The sequence below is a fragment of the Falco rusticolus genome, chromosome Z, assembly GCF_015220075.1.
Source record: "Falco rusticolus isolate bFalRus1 chromosome Z, bFalRus1.pri, whole genome shotgun sequence".
In the NCBI taxonomy this organism is placed as follows: domain Eukaryota; kingdom Metazoa; phylum Chordata; class Aves; order Falconiformes; family Falconidae; genus Falco; species Falco rusticolus.
This window is the reverse complement of record NC_051210.1, coordinates 2592219-2614993: the sequence shown is the minus strand read 5'-3', so window position 1 is coordinate 2614993 and position 22775 is coordinate 2592219. Positions and strand designations below refer to the sequence as shown.

Below are 22775 nucleotides of genomic sequence, written 5' to 3'. Positions count from 1 at the left end.
AATTTGTAGCACATTGCCTAAATACTAACCACTATGGTGAGAGCAGTAATATGGAACTTTAGTAATTACAGAATTTTGAATTTAATTTTAGCAATTATTTTAATATTTGAATCTAAGGATCATTTTCTTTCATGGTATCTGCAAAACCCAAACTCACAACTCTTCAGATAGAACAGACTAAAAGAAATTGAAGGGCTAATCTATTTATTTCATTAATTTTGCAATGGGAATAGTTACTTACAAGCAAAATTTTTGTGCTTGGGTTGTTGGGTTTTTTTCATTTCTACAAAAATATGTTACTTGAGTGCTTTATATATCTACTGATAACGTATTTGACGTGACATTTTGGATCTATTTGTAGGCTATTTGTAATTGCAGTCACTTGGGACTCAGAAGAGTTGATTGTTTCAGTTTTGCACATTTCTTTTCTTGTTTCCATTTTCAGGGTGCTCTGGCCCACTAGGGATAGAAGGAGGAATTGTGTCAAACCAACAAATTACTGCATCATCCACTCATCGAGCTCTTTTTGGGCTCCAGAAATGGTATCCATACTATGCACGACTTAATAAGAAGGGTCTTGTGAATGCTTGGACTGCTGCAGAAAATGACAGATGGCCATGGATTCAGGTAACAGATGGAGCTGAGAAGGAAAAAAATCTCCTTGATTCAATTGCCAGAGTCACTTAAGAAACTGATGAAGACAAGTGGTAAACTAACAGCTAGATTCTTATTCACTGTCAGAAATGTAGCCTGGACTAAAAGGGACTATTTAGTTGCAAAACAGTAATAATCTTGACTTTACAAATGCACAAATCCTTTTATTTAAAAAACATGTGCATATGTTCCATTGTGGCTCTAAACCATAGAAGCAAATTCATAAAGACTCTTTTCAAGGAGGCTGCTTTCCACATATGTTACATTTGCTCATTAGGGCCTCAGCAGCGTTTCACAGCAGTATCTCTTGGTAGAGCTACTTTGACACATGCAGCCTTCCTTGGGCATCATTCTAGAGTGCTTTAATATGGTTTTGGCGGTACCAGAGCCTGCAGGAATAGTTTGTCCTCTCTGCTGAGTTGCCCTGGGCACACAGGTTAAGCATTGTGTGCATCATGCTGGAAGTAACAAGAACTGTTCTAATTAAGGTTGAAATAGCTGTTAGTTCAACCACATCTGTGGCTGAACACTTCTTTTTCATTCCCACTCAAGGCTGTTATTGCTAGAATGACTCAAATAGCAGTGCCCTCATTGTGGACTGGATTTCTCTGTGCCCAGCAAATGACTTTAGTAAAGTCCTGTGGCTGTATTTTAAGGAGGATAATGATTATGTAGGGATTGCTATAGCTTTCTACGTTTATGGTGTTTTCTTTTCATATGTGAATTGGGCTAAGCTTTGGCATTTTCAGCTGTTAGTTAATAAAGTTGATGTTAGATACTAATGGGAAAACTTTCTGCACTAATCAGTGCAGTGAGTATGTGAAGACGATGCTTTGCTCCCAGTGAACCCACCGCAGGAGGAGCAAAAGATGGTCCTTGAGCAGCTTGTCTACTAGTGCTAGGCTGAACTGTCCGTATGTCCCTTGGGTGTGTCAGACACACTGTCCTTAAAGTGACCTTTGTGTATGTGGCAAAATATTCAAGTTTTTGTGCTGACTACTGTTCGTGATTTCTCTAAGCAGTTCCCAGATAAGTGGGGAAAAAGCGTACAGGATTACCTGTTTATTTTTCACGTTTGGAGAGCAGGCGCTGTTTGATGAAGATTTTGAAACTGGTGTGGTGAGAATGCTGGATTTTGTCAGTTCTGAGAAATGAAACCAATGTTACTGTTTGTTATACGCTGCAGAGTGAAAACACAAAGGCCCTTCAATGTATTGTAAGTCAGTTTTCTTCCATAAAGACCAGAGAGGTCAGGAAGTCTTGTAAAATTTATGCATTGAAAAAGAACTGGGAAGAGTGATGCTATGGGACTTGAGCAGAATTATTTTCACAGGAATAGAAAGCTAATGTAACTGTAATAGATAATGAAAAAGTCAGTGTTACAGTAGCTTTTGGGCTGTTTTGGAGTGTGGACTTTATTAAATGAGCTGGAGAACAAATTCAAAATCATTTAGCACTAGCCCCCTAGACATGTCTTTACTAGGAGATGAACTGGATGGGGATGGCTAATGGTCTGTTGCCTCTACGTCTGTACTTGGCAAATCCACCGTGCGCTGTGCAGGCAGCTCTGAGGCAGCTGTGCAGGTTTCTACCCAGACCAGAGTTATGTCTGCCTTGGACTCTGCTGCCAGGGAAGTCTTCCCTTCGCTCTTACCTGGAAGGGAGTTTGGACCAATGGAGAAAATGTGTCTACAAAATTCAGCCCATGGCAGCAGGTTTAAACAATTTGCTCTTTTTTGGAGTTAATAACCTAATCTAGGTAGTGCAAACCCTATGCAGGTTATTCTGTAATTTTGAAAGCCATAGTATGTAAAGACTTTCTAGAAGCTAATTAAGTGAAATTATTAATGTGTACTAAGCACCTAGCATTCCCTTCTGTTTCTTCTCTTTTTTCTTTTAAAATAAACTTTGGTCTGTAATTTTCAGGAAACCTGCCAAATATTTTTATCTTCTCTTTTCAGTTCAGAGCAAAAATAAAAATAATCTTTGTAGTTTAAAAACAAAAGCTGAAATCTTGAGAGGATTCCCCACCCCCACCCCCACCTTTTCTGAGGACTTTTCTCCTTAACACACCTGGGAACAGAAAATGTAAATTTTTTTTCAGGGAGATGATACTTGCAGAGAAAAAGTGCTTTTTTTAGTGTGCTGCAGAAACCCCGTTTTGATTTGGCAAGGATACAGATCTCCACAAACTCACACTTTATGCACTACATAGTAGTTCTTTACATCAGAGCACTGTCTTGTTCTTCAAGCATGAAATACACTCACTCTGAGAGACAGGTACTTGCTGACCCGTATATGGGTGAACAGTTTCTGTTGAGAGGAGAAGCAGAAATCCCATGTCTTGTATCTGCACAGCTTCTGTAATGGCCGGGGAGACACTTCACAGGAATTTGTGGAAAGTTACAAAAAGTCAGCCGACTCCGACTCGTGTTAAGTTTCTGTCTACCTTCTTTCTGGCCTTGTGGGACAAATGCTTCCTCTACCAACAGCCTCTTCCGAGTTTTTATTTTCTTTAACATGTCACCAGCTTCTTCCCACACCCCAGTGTGAGGCGTCTGTATATGGGAAAATTTCCATGTTGGTCTGATTCACGAAGTAGCTGGTGCAGAAGGTGGCTCCTGGAAAACACTGTGAATATTTGGCAGAGATTAAGTGGAAGGCTATGAAACCAGAAACCCCATTTTTAGGAAATGTAAATTAATATTTAGTGCGTTGAACCTGAAGCGGTAGCCTGTTAGCTCTTATAGTTTCTAAAGCTAGATAAACTCTAAAGGTAGCTGTGTATAATGGGCAAAGTCCTGTGAAGTATAATTACGTACAGGCCTGTAGCTATTTTTGCCTTGTTCCTTCATTATCAATTTTCTTTGTCATTTAATTTCTTTATTTATATGCAGCTTGGCAAATGAAAGGTTTGAGTGCTTCGCTTATAACTCACTTGTAATGAGTGCAGAGTATTTTGTCTCTAATCTTTCAGGTGTCTGACACACATGAACTGATTAGTATGCAATTTCATTTTCCTGCATTCTCCCAATGAATTGAAAATTGAAATTGCCATTTTAAATTTACACTCTCAGCATGTAATTAGTAATGGCACTACAATGCATGTAATTGGCTTGTGATTTAAAGGGTCACTGATCATGTTTTTGAAAGCACGTTAATTCAGAGTAACTCATACCTGCTTTTTAAAGTTCTGCTGACCTTTGTTTCTCCTCATGGGCTGGCTGTGATAAAACAGCACATGTGTATAGTTTTTACCATTTTGTCAGCGACACTAACTTTTTGTGTTTTCTAATACAATGAGAAAAAAAATAATCCCACATTTCTATTTTTATTAGTCGTTCCTGAGATATAACCAAAATGGTCGCTTTGACTGTTCTGGTGAGAAGTCTTTTTTTAAGAGAGCACTGGTTTCTCTTTTCCCTGTTGTCTTTTTGCATTTATGGCTTTAAAATATGCTGTTCTTTTTTATTCTGAATTCACTTAATCTCTGCTCCTTCCCTACACGCATCTATATTTTTCTATTCAGATACATATTTTGTCAAGGCAGTATGGATCAGTACAGAGATGGCCATGGGCAAGACTGTTGTTTGTATTCGTCTTTACCATTGCCAAAGTCATAATAACTGCTAATCTCTAACATAAGCTGCTGGCAGGACCTGCTAAACGTTACTCTCCTCTACTGATTTCTAACCTAGGGTCCATGCCTATAACCTTACATTTCTTCTTCTCTCCCAGCTTCACCACCCAAACCTAATACTTCTTGATTCTTTTTTTTTTTTCCTGGTTTCCCTGTTGTTTCCATGAAATATTATCCTTTTTTATCTCTGTGCAGCTATTATCCCTTTAATACACAAAGACATCAGCCATGGTCGATATGCCAAAAATCAATAAACTGAAATGTGGTGAAGAACATTGTAAAACGAGACAGAATAATTTGGTATAACTAGCAGTGTAAGGACTGGCCTACAGTACTGAAGTACTAAGTCACGCACTTAAGAAGTCTAAGTAGCTTTGAAGAAGGATGGATGTGAAGCAACCATGCTCAGGGATGAGAGGGAGTAAGGTGGGTGATTGTTGCCCCATAAGATAATAGCCTTGCTCCTCTAGTCTTTTGGAGCAGGTATCGTCTTTTTGTTCAGCAAATAGTACCACCGCAGTGGGTCCTTGCTCAACAGATGAACCTTCCTAGATGTTGATATGCCTGAGAACAGTAAGACATACCGCCTGTGCCGGGGAGCCTGGCGTGGAGAAGGAGCTCACAGCAGAGTTTCGGCAGCTCCTGCAGGCTGGGCTGGGTTGGGTGGTCAATGCACCAGGGAGTCCTAAGACTTTCAACCTCAAAAATACATGATAGATGTCATTGTTAAGAGGATTCCTGCCTGATGATGCAAAAATTTTAATGGTGTACAAAAGACTACCACCTCTTTTTTAAGTGCTTTTTTTAGTCTTTTGGACATGGAAGTTGTTTTTACAAGGTCAGTATTAATCCACAGCCACCAACAGTAGATTAGAGTATACCTTACATCTGGAGAATATTAAGAAAATTAACTAATTACTGTGCATCATACCACTGTGTGGGAGCTATGATTGAACACCTGAACTGTTGCTGGAGACTGTTGTATGTAAATGTCAGTTATTACATAGAAAAAAAAAATCTTATGTCTCATTAAAATAGCAGGAACCATTTCACCAGAGACATCAGTATGGTTACCAATTGGTTTTTAAATAAAATATTCAAATATTTAATTTTGTTATTGTGAGAAGAAGGAGGATTCATTTATGAAACAGCTGGACTGCTCAGTTTGGTTACAGAATCAAAAACTTGGAAATGAAGTTAGTTCAGGTTGAGTAGTTAGCTTTTCCACCCTGTTTTTTTATTGCATACAAAAATATACAAAATTTCTATTTGGGGGTGGGTTTTGTCTTAAAAGAATTAATCCTTTTCCAGCTCTAATTCACATTTTTATTCTTTTTGGGGGACAATTGCATGTCAAAGATGATGTCAAAATGGAAAAGCTACAAGTCTTATTTAGAATATATGAAAAGAGCATTCTTAATTCTAGCATTTTCCTAATTTCTTCCCTAAATGGCTTTTCTGAAACTATATGCTAAAGTTCAGATGAAACTCCATATTTTGAGATACAACAGTTTGATGGAAAAGGTTCCCAAATCCTTACTGGTAATTTGAATATATTAGTATTCTAGTCCAAATTAAAATACATTGGGTTTATTTACTTTTCCCTTCTCAATGCATCTGTTTTAAATAATACTTTTTTCTTTTTTAATAACCTTGCACAGTGTTAAATTTCTTCATTATATTTACTCAAACCCTGACTAAATAGTCTTCCTGTAGAAACTTATTAAAATGGTGGCCTGTGATGGAAAGGGATGTACCCCAGCAGATTCAGGGTAAAATTTTTCCCAACATCCCGTGTAATTTAGTATTTTAAGGTCAACTTAGTACAGTTAGAGCCACAAAACTATAGTTCTTATAAAGCTTGTTCCCACAGCAGATATCAGAGTGGTTAATTATGGACATCGGGCATCCCATGAAATACATAGATATACGTTCGGTGCCTTAGCATGCAGTCAACATGCTGCACGGGTGATGGCAACGTGCATCCAGAGAAGATGGAGAATGAGGTCTTCCTTAAGTATTGCCCAAACACAGTGTTCACTAAAAATATATCTGAGAACTAAATAGTGTATTGATGTGTTTTGTTTACGTTAAGATAGCTCAAAATCAGCAGAGTAAGACAAGTATTGTGCAGAACAGTGGTTAGGATACTTGTTTGAGAGAATCTGAATTCTAGTTTCTGCTCCAGAAGCCATGTTGGTACTTTATTTAGTGATTACTGAGAATGCTTTCTTTTTCTTTTTTTTTTCCTTACCTTTTTTTTCCTTTTTTTCTTTTGAAGTCTAAATATATTGGAATAACATTTTTGGTATGTAGAAGGTATGTTTTTATTTGTAGCTTAATTTAGTTTTACACAAGTGTCTCCCACACTACCTATGGCTTCAGTCCCACTTCTGGTGCTCAGCATCACATTTTTGGTGCTTCATGTCCCTAATACTGGCATAATTAATTGTGTGTCTGTGATTCTCACAAACCTAATCATAACTACTGTCACACACACACACACACACAAAAAAAAAAAACCCACACCAAAAAATGTACTTAAAGACTTTCTAAGTTCCATCATTCTTATCTTTCTAAGACTAAGTTCCATCATTCTTATCTCCAAGCAAGAATCAATGAAGTGTCGGGGTTTTTTTCTCAAAAAAAGGCAAGGAAAAAAATTAGCATCTTCCACATCAAGAACTTCCAAAGAGCAGGTATACACCAGGTGATAGCTATTTGCCAATAAAATGATAAAACCCAAAATACACAGAGGCCTTTCAGAACATTCATTCCAACATCTGTTAGTAAGGGTTCTAAGCAAACTACCATCTGTCAAACCATTCATTTTGTCAAAGTTCATTTCCTCATTCATGAGCACTGTTGTATCAGCTTCCAAAAATACCTGTCATCATAGATTAAATATTTAATATTCCTTAATATAGCTCTCAGCTTAGTATAATGTGTCTAACTGAACCTTGTGAAATACAGTCTCAGAGTCATCATGTAAGGTGACTCGAACCATATAGGAAGACTTAATCTGCTAAATTAAATGCTGAAAAAAACTATTAAAGCTCTGCATTTTTTGTCAGTTCTCCAGTATTTGACTTAATATCATAGAAGAATTTCCTTGGGGGATATTGGTGAGTACCTGAAAGTCCTCAGCAGGGAAGAACAGAAACTAATAATGTAAGTACAATTGAATTTTCTCAAAACTATCCTACATAGGGACTTTTGAACTGCAGGAAATAGAAGAGATCTTCAGCTGGTCAAAGTCTGCCATAAGTTCACTGACTTCAGTAAACTCAATACCAATGTCTACTAGCTGCAAATCTCCCTCAACATCTATACAATTAGCTTACAGGCTAAAAATATAATTTATGTACTCAAAGCAGAAGAAAACATAAGGACTGGGAGCCTATTTCTTAGAGTAATCATCTAGATACTCCCTTGTGTCCCATATCTTGGCATCTATTTGGTATCATCTTATATCTCCTAGTTTCATTCTTTGTATACACAAACACCCACACACAGACATATTCAAACAACTTTTGACTGAGGGTTTGGATACACGAAAGCAGTCAGTTCAGAGTTAGCATCCCCATGGCAACTGAAATGGTGCTGTTACGAACACTACCCATAACACGCTTTCTCAACCTGCGTGCCAGCGTTCTTTAATCACCCCAAGTAATATGGCTGAAGGACTGAAGTAACAGTACTTTTAAACACATTATTTCATGTGTCTGTATCACCATCTATTTTGACTTCATGGTTTTTCACATTTACCATCCTGATATTAAAAGTAATCAAACCAGCAAGCGGTGATGCACCGAAATAAGCAAATATGTGTCTGTCTGGCTTCTTGCGTCAGTTGCGTGTGGAGATGCCCCAACACCTATGTGGTGGCTCAGCAAGTGTAATTGAGTGATGTGTGGGCATGACAGTCCTCCTCTGGAGTGAACAGCATCTATGTCTGTAAGACTATATTATGCTGATGTGCGATAGTCAAACAAGTCATATTTTATGTTGTATACACTAACTTTCAAAACCAGCAAAGCAAATTATATTTGCTTACAGTTGTTCTTCTGCTAGGCTTGACTTCTAGAAAGAAAGCTGTTTCAAGTTACTTCATTACAGCTGAGGTTCAGGAAACAAATTTTTTTAAAAAAAAAAAAAGTAAAAATACATGCCAATATATTAAGAATTTTTTTGTTGTGGTACAGAGTACAGAGATGTATATACACTTACTTCTGTGTTGATGGCCCCAGAGGAGTACATATATGCTGAGTTCATATAGAATCATGGAATCATTTAGGTTGCAAAAGACCTTTAAAATTATTGAGTCCAACCATAAACCCAGCAGCAGCTAGTCCACCACCAAGCCATGTCCCTAAGCACCACATCTACATGGCTATGAAACACCTCCAGTGATGGTGACTCAGCCACCTCCCTGGGCAGCCTGTTCCAGTACTTGACAACCCTTTCCGTAAAGAAAATTTTCATAATCCAACCTAAACCTCCACTAGCACAACTTGAGGCTGTTTCCTCTTGTCCTGTCACTTGTTTCTTGGGAGAAGAGACCGACCCCCACCTACCTACAGCCCCCTGTCAGGCAGCTGTAGAGAGTGATAAGGCCCCCCCTGAGCCTCCTCTTCTCCAGACTAAACCACCCCAGATCCCTCAGCCGCTCCTCAGAAGGCTTGTGGATCATTAGAGGTAGATCACAGAAGTGCAGAGCAATCTGCAGGGTGAAAATAAAGGCAAAGCCTTGGTACAGCTGTAGCTGTAGAGAAGCAAATAAGCAGTCCCTAGCTGCACCTCCATGTTTCTCTGCTGTTTTACAGCTGGTGGAGAAAAGTTACTGTTTTATGTAGGCTGTTGGAAGTACTTCCAATACTTCCAGACACTTCCAGACACTTCCAGCACCATGATACTGCAGCAGAAAACAAGAGCTAAACGAAACTCATACTCTTTGACCTCCCCTGGAAATGAGGACATGCGCTTGTCATCTGAAAGATCTTCTAATTTCAGTGGAACATCAGTTATGTGGACTGAAAAAGATGAGTGTATTTTATTCTTGCACTCTTACAACCTTCTTATTCCATGAATGGTTAAGAAAGAGAAACAATCATTCAAGTCTTTGTGAGACTTCTTACATTTTGAGGGGGTTTTTCCTTTGTCTATTGCAAAACTAAGCAACATTTAATGTTTTTAACCTAATCTATTGCCTGCCAATTTTTGTAGAAGGAAAAAGTATTTTGAGGAAAAATGCAGAGATAATTAGAATGATTGGAGTCTCACTGAAGGGTAACTTTTTGTGTTCATGTATCAACTTTTTTCTGTTGATTCTTATTTTCAAGAGATAATGAAATATACATTATGAGTGTGTTTGTTGTGATTCAAGCAATATTGAGACAATTTCTTAAGGTTCAGGAGGGATTAATCATTTGAGCCAACTTTCTGTTTTCTCTAATAGCTTCTGTGGGTGGAGAAATCATTTGAGTGGCATAGTCCTTTCAGCAGTCACAAAGCCATCTGTCCCCTGTGTGCTTACCAAACCACATCTCCACTCCACTTGTGTCCATCTACAAACCTTGGCCTCTACCCTGACACAACCAGTCTCATGGCAACTGACAGATTATTCTTCAGGGTGACGATATGTGTGAAGGATTGCTTTCACAGACGCTTATTTTCCCGTTTGACTTTCCCTCAAAAATTTTGTCACAATGTGAACCCTGTCTAACAGTTGCCCTAAATATGAGCAGCATTACCAGATCAGTCAGAAGTCCTAGTTATAGCTGGAACTTCAATGTGTTTTGCGTCCTCTATCAACTGACAACTAAAAAGACTCTGCACTAACTAGAAAAGGTATTTGCAGGTAGCTGGGAAGAGCAAAAGGTTGGTATGGTCAGCGTAAAGCCAGCTGTGGCTGCCAGGCTCCTTGGCAAAGAAGGTTTTAACTAGTTATGTGATGATTAGGATTATCTTAACCAAGGAAGAAAGGGGATAAATTATTACCAGTGTTATGAAAATTGAAATACCGCATTGTGAGTTGTTTAGCAACTGAACATGGCATTTAATTACTGGCTAAGGAATGGTAGCTGAAGTGTGATAGCATGAGAAGTCTTACTCACCAGGAGTCTGCAAACACTGATCTACTGTGCCACTTGTTCCTCAGTAGATTCCTTGCAAAACGTTCAGACCTCATTTGAATTGCGGAATCTGCAGCATCTCCCAAGGGTGGTGTAGCAAGATTACATAGGAAAGGAATTCTGTCCATTGCACAGCCCATGACAATCTGTCCTGCAGAACCACTCTTCAGGTAGACCCTTCCCCTTCCTTTACAGTAGTAATCAGAACAATTTCTGTAGATAAACTCATAAAAAGAAAGCCAAGGTAGTGAACTATCGTTAAGAAGTACTCTCTGCACAGGTTGGTTGTGCACCATTTGTTAGCACTAGTATTGCTTACGGGGTTTATTCTGGTGGAGGAACTAAGTAGCTTTAGTTTCCCGGTGTGTTAAAATGAGCTGGGAATGTGCAATGATCACAAACCCCAGCAGGGTTCTTGCAGTGCCCAGGAAGTCTGATCTCCTGTATCTGTCCTGCTGTTTCAGTTTTTGCTTTAGCTTCCATCATTCAATGGATGGTTTATAACCCCTGGTCAGCTTTAATATTCAAAACCAATGAAGAAAATACCTTCATCTGGGCAACAGATGTGTCAAAAATATCTTCATCTGGGCAACAGGTGTGTCAAAAATATCTTCATCCGGGCAACAGATGTCTCACTTTCTAGCACAGTTCCTTCTTAACATTTCCTGGCCTGAGAAGATACACAGGACCTAGACATAGCCCACACTGAAGTCAGAACGGGAATTCTTCCCAGTGGTCCTTATTGGGCTTGATGGCAGGTCATTATTTGTTATCAGGGTTTTTACCAGAGTGCATCTAGAGTGCCTTAAAAACAGAAAGGATACCAATATAAAGTACCTCTGATATTTGCACTGGGCACATGAAGAATTTTCCCTGAGTATATTTTCATGGTGATACTAATATCGCACCTTTTGAATGTATTTCTTTTCCCTAAAGAAAAGGGTTTTCATGTAGGATTAAAAGAAAAGTGCATGCTTGTTTCTGTGACCTCAGACTAACATCCTATCTTCTAACCTCTACAAGCTAGTGATCAAAGCTGTTTTGCAAGTGGAAATACATATAGGTATTTTCTCTGACATTTTTATTTACATATTCTTTGACTGATACTTTAAGAAGTATTCAAGATGTTTTGGGGAAGTTATTTCCAGATATATTAGAACGCAAAAGACAGGAAGAGTATTCACAAGTTCAGAGTATAAGAAGGAATTAATAATAGCAATAAACGACCTTAGTGTTTCTTAGCTAACCTTAAATTTCAGGTAGTTAATACCCATTTAATCAATACTTCGTAAATGAGATGGAATTTTGCTGGGCTACAAACCTCTGAACAACATGAGATTGATTATGGGCCTTTTCTTGAGATGACAGTCTAAACACACCAGTATTTGAATAATTCATATCATCCAGTTAATGGCATTCATAGCAACTACCTTTGGGACTAAAATAATGACTTAATAATAAGAAGAAACAGACTAAGCAAGTTTTTAGTCTGTCTAATTATGTAAACTCTCTGAGGCATAAAGTGAAAATTCTCAACAAAAGCCAAATGAAGTGACTGCTTTTTGGTATTATTCATAACATATGCTCTTCTGTATTAGCATTACATGGGCCAAACAATCCCTGTATTTATATTTTTCATACAAGTAGGGTATAACCTATATGCTGATCTTTTCACAGAAAGGCAAATTAAGTTAGTGGGCCAGTTTGTGTCTCTGATTCATCATGCCTAAATTGGAGCATATGAATAGACGTAGTAAAGATGGCATAGGTGTGTTGCTTTTAGATGGTTGGCTGGGGCTAAGATTGAGTGAACACAGGGAAGACCTGTGGGATGTTTGTTGTTACCACAAGGTATGATACACTGGCGAGGCACTCTGGAAACAATGGTGCTGGAAGGATGAGTTTGCAGAGGATTTAATAGCAAAGTTGTGCAGAGACTTTGCTAGATCTGCATCCACGTAAGTGAAATAAAAAGGTTTTGGGATCAGAAATAATGTGAGTTTTTAGTTGGTTTGACTGCAAGGTACAATTCCACAATCATGTTAGGAATTATTATTTATAAAGTGACCTCTAGCAAATGACTGCGTTAGTTCTCCTAGACTATCACCATTATAAGATAAAACATGTTGGCTTTTCTCCATGTAATAAACCCCCTTCCAGGATGGCAGCAACAGCTGGAGTGCTACCATGGATAAATCACTGCATTACCTAATCTAGATGCTAGTTAAAACACATATCACTGCTACTACGCTGACTGCATTAATGCCCTCAACTAAATCTGGAGAAGCTCTGCTGACAGTGCTGATTAGGGCAGTAACAAAAAGCCACAGGCAGGCAAGATATATGAGCACCTTATGTCCAGGTGCCAGCAATGCTTTGCAACAGGGAAGATAATAGTAACTGACCTGCTCTGACCTTCCTGCACCTCATCGCATGCCAAGTCCTGCTCTGCAGCCCCTTGCTCTTGATGTGACATCAGGGTGAAACAGCAATGTTCAGTCGAGTTCAGGGCTTCTCGTGTTTGAAGATGAAAGAGGAAAAATGGGAGGAAGCCTTCAGGCTCACTAAAATTTCCCAGTATTGAGAGATGCGTGTCATGTTACTCCTTTCCTGATTTTATTATAAACATTTCCATTGGCAAGTGTCCCTGTTCTTCATCAGAAAATGTTTCTGTGTGCGCTTTCTATAAAGCTTTAGCAGAATTATGACTTTTTTTAAAAAAAAAAAAAAGACAGAAAAATTAAATTTTCATCCTTCAAAACCTGATTAAATCAACAGGGATGGGTTGCTGTAATAAATCGTTGAATGCAAATATGAACTTGATCCCTTATTCAACCCTGGTTTAATATCAGTAACAGTGAGTATTAGTAAAAATATGTATACTTTGTGCTAGAAAGTATAGCAACTTATTTATAGCAATGCTATTGTGTCTCATAACTGAAACAGGTAAACACCATAGCTCTCTGTAAACTGCATTTCTGTTTATGAATGAAGGCTCATGTAGAGCTGCATTTACAGTCTCAGAGACCCAATGTTTCATGAAGGTTTTAATCTAAGCATTTACTGGAAGCTTGCTCTTAAGGTATACTTCAGACAAACCTGTTCTGTATGAAATGTTAGTGGTGTTATTGCTAATAGTGCAGTAACAAATGAGGGGAATCTGGTTATGTATTCTAGCCAGGAGCATCACATATGGTGTCTTCCTAAAGGCACTCCATCTTCTCATTCCTCTTTTCCTCTCCTGCATGTAATAATATAAATGAGACAAACACCACTGATTCTTTTCTCATTTTTGTCAAGTGCATACCTTCTGCACACTGAATATACTTAATATTTGATCACAAATTGAGGAGGAATATGAACTTCTTCCACTGGTGCTCTCCCTAATCCCTGCTGTTCTGTTACATTGACATATTGTGACTGTTAATATAGTCTTTTTTTTTTTTTTTTTCCCAAGAATTCTAAGGTTTATTAAGCATGCCTGGAAGTTATTTTTGGTCTTTGGATTGTTTGTGAAAAACAAGCATGAAGCAGTTCCCTCCAGTGTTATGGTCCTACATTTACTCACACCTAAAAGTAAAGCTGCACACACCGTGCAGACTTGCAGGACTGTTTCTGAATTGCCTTTGAAAATAAGGCATTGCACAATCTACAGGAACTTGTAAAATTACCTTGCTCGTATTGCCGCTTTCTCTTGGGAAAACATTCTTTTTCATTTGTCTTATTTCTGGTATGGATTTTTTCAAGTTCAAGTAAAATCTTCATTGGCTACATCTTCATCAATATAAACAACTGAATGATTAAGCATCCTAAAATGAATTTGTGCAAGTCGTAGCAGACAAAAACATTAGTACACCAGTGAAAATTGTTTAATAGATAATTACTCCTACAGAATCACTGCTGAGAGCTGGAAACGTGGCATGCTGGTTACTTTTTCCCCTCCTGTTGAAAGAGGTCATGACTAACGTGCTGTGATGATAAAAGTAGATTAATCATGGAATCAGGATGATTGTGGTGGTTGAAAGGAACAAGGTTAAAGGAAATTTCAAGGGCTGCTGGGAACTTTTTAAACTGATAGAGCTGATTTTATTCCCCATCTTGTGGACATGCACTGCAGTAAAGGGAGTATGCCTCAAGTGATTTTCTTTTTACTTAGTTTTGGCTACATGGCATAGTATAGAATAGAAGGCACTGAATAACTGGCAGTACATGAATTCAGCCTTTGATAGTATACACAGCACTGACTCTGAGGAGTTGTATCTTGTCCCTCTGCACTGTCTACTAACTTGACTGCCATCCCTGTGCTCTAGCTGACCATTCTACAATATCATCACAGTGACTTTGCACCATCCACCGTATTTTGTGTAGACATAATCTATTTCTTGTGGCATCATATTTAAATGAATCAATGTCAGACTACTGGCTGTCTTTTACATGCCGTTTTACCTGGGTGGTTCAGTGTTTGACATTTATTCTAGCCCCAGAAAACTTCCTCATTGAAAAGCAAAATCTGTTTGAGGCAGATCCCGTTACTGATGTTAAGCAGCACATTACCCAGGTTTCACAATTTGTGTCATGCCATGAGGATGTAGGGCAACAGGCATCCTCAGATCTGCTTCTGAGCACTGCAGCCAAATCTCTGACTTATGTTGGGTCCCATCGAAATAGGTGCCATGGAAGCTGCTGGGACCCAGGAGCCCTCTCTGAGCTGGGGCTGAGCACAGCTCCATGGACAGGGGCTGACTGTCAAGTCTGAATCTGTTACTCTCAAAATAACCTTAAATGTAAGTGGGGCTGGTAGAACTGATTAGTCTCTTTCTTTTTCCTGTTAGTGGCTTCCTCAAATTTCTATGCAAGTATCTTCTTCTTACATGGTCTTTACTATGCATTAATACGTAAATTACTGGGATAAATCCCTCAAAATACTATTGATCTCCTATCATCCTTGATCTTTTCCCGTTAATCTATGTAATGATAAGGAGGTCTTTATAACTGAATAAGCTATCATCTTTTAAAAAAATAAACGTTAAACTGGTTATCGTGCTGACTTTCACGTCTTTGTTTTAAAACACAGTCACCCGTGTAATTAGAATATATAACATTCTGTCCTAGATCTGAATCCACAAAGCAGAGCTTCCTAAGCTGTTTTTCTTCACAACTGCTGCAGAAAAATACCTTTGAAAATGCTTTTAGTGCTAAAAGAGCTAGTTCACATTTCACATGGGGAACTTTGCTTCCCACTGAAGTACATTAAGAAAGAAAGATTTCAGCACCTGCTTTGTTATAGTCATTGCACTGTTGTAATATTTTGAGTTTTGCAAAGCTCTGACTTGAAAAATTTAAAAGACATACAAGAACCCGTACACAAAGTGCCAATTAATTCCTGGTATATCCATATGCACTTCAAGGAGCTACCACAGGCATGACGTTAGCCCCATGGGGATTTTGCTTGCAAGCAAGCTGCGGGGATTTGAAAGCATTTCCCCCTGCCCCCTTCACTGGGATTTTCCTGCAAACATTGACAGATTATGTAGACCTAATTGCAAAATACAGTATCTTGTATTTATTTCCTGTGTTATATCAAGCTCAATATTGCTTAAAGCCAAAGCTCAGTTTGTGACTCATCAGAATACGGATACTGATCAAGAAAGCCTCTAAAAGGCAAGATTCTCTCTGTTAGAGAAGTAAATAAGATTGTATAGCTTATTTGTGCAGTTATCTGGATAAGCATATAGAGCAGGCTGGTATATAGCAGAAAAAAGGCAGGCTTTTTACCTCCCGAAACTCAAAGAACACAGGTTAAACAATATGTATATTAAATTAGTATTTAAAATTTAAATTGTTTTGGTTTCATTTTTATGATTATCTGGAAATATTATTAATTATTAATTAACTATTAAAATTATTATTAAATCTTTCCTTTATGCAGTAGAAAGTTGTTTTTTTAATATAAAAAAGATTCTACTTTCAACTACGGTATTAAACTCTGACAGATTACTTTTGGGTGGGTTTATTGTCATTGTTTTGCTTCTTGAAGTACAGTGGTTGATTTGTTGTGCATTAGAGATGGACGCTAGGGCATGGAAAGGAGCCAGTGCGGGAACATAGCATACAGTTATATCTTCCTTTTCCCAAACAATGAAATGTGAAGACACTACTAGTAAGTACATGCAAAAGGCAAATAATCAATGGCTGGTTTCTGTTTCACTATGCCTTCTGATTTGTTTTTGGAGATGGTATCCTTTCACTATGAACAATTTTGTGAATATATGAAAAATTGTTTTACTTGCTTGTTTATTAATATTCTGAAATTCTGTATATAGAGTGAAATCTATAGAAGAGATGCCTGTCTGGTTACTATTCTATGTTAAATACATTTTTAAATATAGTTAGAGGGCTGATAGTGGTCTCTGGAGCTGTCCTCTTTCAAATTATAATGTTGTTTGGTTTTTTTCTTTTTTTCCCTCCTCTGGGAGACCTGGAATGGGGGAAAAGAAGGGTTACCAAGACTGTAAAAAGGCCTGAACCTCTTCCCGTTTATACCTGTTTAAATTCCTGGTGTGAATCCATTCCCCCCCATTGCAATTAGAAATGCTCCAGAGTTTTCCTGGTATATGTGAGAAAGATCCTGTGAAAAATCTTCATCTTTTACAGGCAGCTTCTCCTCTCTCAATGGGTCTTAACCTCTCATACCCATTAATTTCTCATAGGGAGAACTATGGTAAAACTATATTGAAATTTCTTTTGCCTGAAGAAGAAAAACGTGAAGCCCAACTATTTCAGATAAGTAGCAGAGAAATACCTAGACTCCCTCAAAAAAACAGCAGTAAAATTCTGACTTTCTCCACTTTCCTATTGTGTATACGGTAAAATATTGAAACACTGAAGTTTGATCATCTTGAGGTCTTAAAAGATGCTAGATTACATTACAAAGTGAGAGAAAAAACTTGAGACCACACTGTAAAGAATATTGGGATTCAAGTATTTGGACAGCAGATACCTGATCTGTCTCCTGTATATTCCATATATATAATATATATAATATAATACCATATTCCTGTACTGGGGTGGCTGTCCCAAACAGTAGGGATTGCACCAGGTCAGCTCCATGAACTAGGGAGCACAGGTAAGATCTGCTTGGAGGATGCAAGTACTAATATAGTTTAACGTATTATTTACATTTTCCCAGCTATTTACTCTCTGGTGTTTCCATTTGTCTCCTTCTATCACACATCTGCCTGCATCTTCGCACAATGTACAGTACGACAGCTATTTCTTAAGCTTCATTTGGTGCAAAAGTTGCAGGCTTCAGCTGCCTGCCCGCGAGAGGGTAGGCGTGCAAGTGCCACAGATTGCTTCATGATTGACTTCGTTGCCGGGACCAATGCCAGCACTGTTTTATTTGAATATCACATTCTGAATGTTGTGAGAATGTAGTTGGCTTTCCCTTCATAGATGGTTAAAGGCGGCAGAATGAACGCTGTCTGAGTATTTTTGAACTGTCTGTGCATCTTCATATTGTATTTCAGGGTGTTGAGATCAACTCAGACAAATACAGAAGAAATGTTCGTATCCATTGACCGCCATTGGTATTTTGCTATTGACTGTTTTGGGATTAGTATTTCAGTCATGATCTTCAGATATATGAATTTTCAGCGAGAGTTGAGAAAAGGTCTATTTGTTTGCTTTACAGATCATCCATGTATTTTTACTTTCAGAAAGAAATTTAGTCTGAAGTTAGTTTAGACACTTTTGTATAGGTTTGTAAATTGGCTTCGTATAGAACAGCAGGTTCAGCCTTTGCTAAATTACTGCACTGTTGCATTTCCTTTTTAGAAAGGAAATATATAGCAGTAATCCTATATACCAGTAATGTTATATCCTGATAATACTCCAGTAATATCTTGTGCATCAGTTATATATATCTGTATTTGTGTGTACACATACACATGAAGACATAAGCATAGTACAGACTTTTGGTTCAGTTTTTTTCCTTTATTTATGTGCATATGTACATGAAATGAATGGAAGTTAAAAGGAATTAATGCAAGTGTAAAGGTAGTAATTTCAATGCTACAGCTATGTGCGTTTTTTTCCCTTCTGCCATTAAAAATAAAAATAGTAGCAATTTAAAAAAAAGGAATCAGGGGAATCTAGAATCAGAATTGTGTCCTTCAGATGGTTAGTGATAACATTTTACTGTTATTTCAGATAAACCTGCAGAAGAAGATGCGGGTAACTGGAGTTATAACTCAAGGTGCTAAGAGGATTGGAAGTCCAGAATATGTAAAATCTTACAAAATTGCATACAGTAATGATGGGAAGTCGTGGACAATGTACAAAGTAAAAGGCACAAATGAAGATACGGTAAGATTAAGTCATCATTAAGTATATGAATGTATCTTATGGTTTAGCTGCCTGCAGAAGTATGAGGTATCTCTAGCCGATAAGCATAATTGCCTGATAGTATGATGTAGGTTGCCTTGTTATTATTTTTCTCTGAAAGAAAAAAACAATAAATTTGCACTTCTGCTAAGAATTTCTTATACTTTAATTGATGGTTGTATAAATATTATGTCCCAAGGCTAGAATAATCCTGTTTATTGCACTTAACTGATTTTCATTTTAATTAGTTTACCAGTAATTACTCATTACTCCGTTTTCAGTTTAGTTTTATTACATTGGCAGATTAGTGTTAACCCTTAAAAGCACAGAATCCATTCATATATGCTAACGCCTGTACCGCACGCACAATATCGTCCAGTGGGAAGTATGTGTTTACAGTTTATAGTTACTACTTATTCTATACAGAGCAGCAAAAATCCCTCTACTGTGTAAGGTAAGATAGAACTGAGGCACCCTGCAGCATTGGACATATTTCCTTTATTAGGAAATGAAAATGCTGTGTGAAGAGGTGTATAATGAGGGAAGAAAACAAAGTACGGGCATATCTGGTTGGAGTGAAGAGCTAATGGAAGAATGCTTATAGGTTTAATTCAGCTCCCCTTGCGATCAGTGGGCGGGTTACGCTGCACTTCAGTGGGAGTTGGATCAGGTTTTGAAGTAGAGGGGAAAAAATAAATGTCAGTCAGCATAAATAATTGCAGGCTAAATTGAACTGGGACTATTTAATACACTAATTAGAAAAGAAGACATAATCTAGTTGCATTAGTGGCTTCAGTTTCTAGGACTGACAAAATAGAGGTCCTGGTTCAACACAGGAGGCAAATGCATGCCGACGCAAACAAATGGCAGAATGTTTTGCTTAAAGGCTTGTATGCTGGGCATTAGGAATGATAAAACAACCTCTGTTTGGGGAAGGCTTGCAGAGAAATGTGCAGGGACAGTCAGAAGAACAATGCACATATCTCAGAGGTATGGAAATGAACTGAACCTTCAGTAATCCCCCTGGCACATTTTTAGGAATATGTCATTTTATCACAGGTGTTCCGTGGGAATGTGGACAACAACACCCCGTACGCTAACTCCTTCACTCCTCCAATTAAGTCACAGTACATACGGCTGTACCCTCAGGTGTGCAGAAGACACTGCACGTTGAGAATGGAACTTCTTGGCTGTGAACTCTCAGGTGGGTTTCCTGCAATCACCACCACCACCACCCCCCACCCACCCCCCGAAGTCAATCATCAATAGGCACATTTCTGTGCCCAAGCGCTAAATCATGTGCATTTTGTTTCTGGTCAAAGGCAATTGGCAGGCCTGAGTTTATTTATCCACTGTTACTTATCTCTTTTTATGTAAATTATTTAAGCAGCAGCGCTCACCTAAGTGATATAAGTGACAGCAGTTGCTTGCAGTGGGGCAGTAATAGTAGTAATATCAAGTGGTAGCATCCTAATAATACGTTGTAAATTTTTCTGTGCACGTTGGCCTCCAATTACATGCAACCTAGAAAAGGTCATTTATAGCAGTTTTACTAGGTAACAACAGCTATCAGGACCCATAACCTTACAGCCTAAGCAGACCATGAGACAGAGTGTCACAGTTACACTCAGCACAGCCTGAACTAAGCGCTGAAAATGGTTTCTGAGAGCTGAAGTGTTTGTGCAGTGCTGTACAGCAGAGTCATGGCAGAAGCAAGCATCACAGCTGATTTGGGTAATTTCTCTTGGCTGCTGGGTGACCATGCCGATGTGCTGTGTGAGATCCTTAGAGGCACAAGGATGCTTCAGCTGCCATCAAGGACCACTCTAAGTGCAGTAAGATATATTTTGCTGGGCTGCTTTAGTCAAGATTTAAGTTTAGACTTGTTTTGTGGATTTCTAGCAGAAGCAGGTATTGCATCTAGTAGCTACGAAGTAAATGAACAAGTGGAGCCACTATAAACCCTCTTAAGGTAGTAGCAGAAGTTATAGCTCATAAACGTAAATGCTGACCTCCAGCCACTCTCTGCAAGAGCCATGTTCCCTTACAAATTCAGTAAAGCATGTAAATTTTTTATCTTTTTCAACAGATCAACCTTTTACCGGTAGGAGTGCTCCACTGAATTCATTTACGAATGATTTTTATGTGGCTGCCTGCTTACTGCACAAAAAATAGTCATCCAGTTCACGAATGATATATCAAAAGCAGGAGTTAAATAATTCTCAGTCCTCTAGTGGCATCAAAACCAGATTCAGAAATGAAAAGTTAATGCATTAATCTCACTGTAGCCCTTTTCCAATATAGATAGGTTTGAGAGTAAATAGCAAATTCTGTCTAGCTGCTTTAGGCTATTAGATTTTATTTTTTTTTTTTATGTCTTCCATTTCTGGAACCACAATTTAGAGTAAGTCCTTGCCAGAATGACCAGGAATTGTTTTGCTCAAAGAACTGTGAAAGCTACTGAAATTAATTCATTTCAGTGGTCTCCTAACAGTTTCAAGGTCATCATTTCTTAGAACTGCAGGCAGCCAAGCCTCAGCAGAACAATTTCAATCTTACCGAAAGAAGAGTGTAATTATACATAATGACAGACTAATTCACTCTAATTCCAGGTGGTCTGTCTTAGGCAGAAAAACACTTTGAGAGGTCTGGCTTCTCTAACATGTCCTGGTGCTAGAGAAGAGTCACTACTGAACAGAGGAAGGCTGTCTTGCAGCACCAGATCATGATAAAAACTAAAGGTTTTTTAGGACAAACTTCAGCAAAATGTTCAGTATCATCTGCTCTAGGCTCATAAATAGCTTCACTTATCAGGACCTATGGTCAGATCTTATTGAAACCACGATCAATGCTATCAGTGCTTGTGGAGTTGGCCATCAATAAATTAGGCATTAATTTTCATGGCCTTGTGTTCCTGCTTTACTTGTGTTTTGTGCATCTCTGTGTTGTAAATTCCCATTCTTTCGTAGCGTATTGATGTGGGCAGAGAAACAGATCACAGCTAGTGTTTACTACCATGCCTTTATTCATTAAGCTGTTATTAATAGTAGCATCAAGGTGTTGTTTTTAAAAACTGATAACTGTTCACACATATTGTGCTATAACCCCAGCCAGCAGCAAACTACCACGCAACTGCTCACTTACTCCCTTCCCCTTGTGGGAATGGAAGGAGAATCGGAAAAAGGTAAAACCCGGGAGTTGAGATAAAAACAGCTCAATAATTGAAATACATTATTAAAATTGTGTTGTTATTATTGTTATTGTTATTATATTTAATAAATTAATAATACTAATGAAAAGGGAGATAACAAAAAAAGATAAATAAAACTCAATAAGGAAACAAATGATGCACAATACAGTTGCTCACCACCTGCTGACCAATGCCCAGCCAGTCCTCAGGCAGCGACCACGCACCCCGGGCCAGCTCCCCAAAGCTCATATGCTGAGCAGGACGTTTTGTGGTACGGAATATCCCTTTGGCTAGGGCTCAGCTGCCCTGGCTGTGTCCCCTCCCAGCTCCTTGCGCCTCTCCAGCCTTCTCACTGGCAGGGCATGAGCAGCTGAAAAGTCCTCAACTTAGTGTAAGCATTGCCTAGCAACAACAAAAAAAAATCAGTGTGTTATCAACATTAATCTCATACTAAATCCAAAGCACAGCACTGTACCAACTACTAGGAAGAAAATGAATTCCGTCCCAGTCGAAACCAGGACAGCACAACAGAGTCACTTACTTGTGCAGTTCACTCACATGCTCAAATATCTGCATATAGCAGCCTCTGCCTTCTTGCACGTGTCCCTGTCATACGTTGTTGGTGCTCGTGTATGTTGGTGGCTGTGTACCAATTCAGCAAATTCTTGGTGTTCTGAGTTTGTTAGTTCTTGCAAAGGGATGCTGGTCCCCAGATCTTAACCATCCTTGTGAGACTCATAGCATCTCCTGAGCATGTAATTTTCCTCTTTTG

The 22775-nt window shown here is 38.5% G+C and overlaps 1 protein-coding gene across 1 annotated transcript in view; it reads left to right on the top strand.

The window, feature by feature from the left end:
• The window catches only part of EDIL3 (EGF like repeats and discoidin domains 3), a 267679-nt gene that overhangs the window by 179021 nt on the left and 65883 nt on the right, over positions 1–22775 (top strand). Inside the window, exons 6-8 of the mRNA XM_037373731.1 lie at positions 446–627; positions 18640–18795; positions 19873–20017. Coding sequence (XP_037229628.1) covers positions 446–627; positions 18640–18795; positions 19873–20017 — 483 coding nt within the window. The remainder of the gene's footprint in view (positions 1–445; positions 628–18639; positions 18796–19872; positions 20018–22775) is intronic.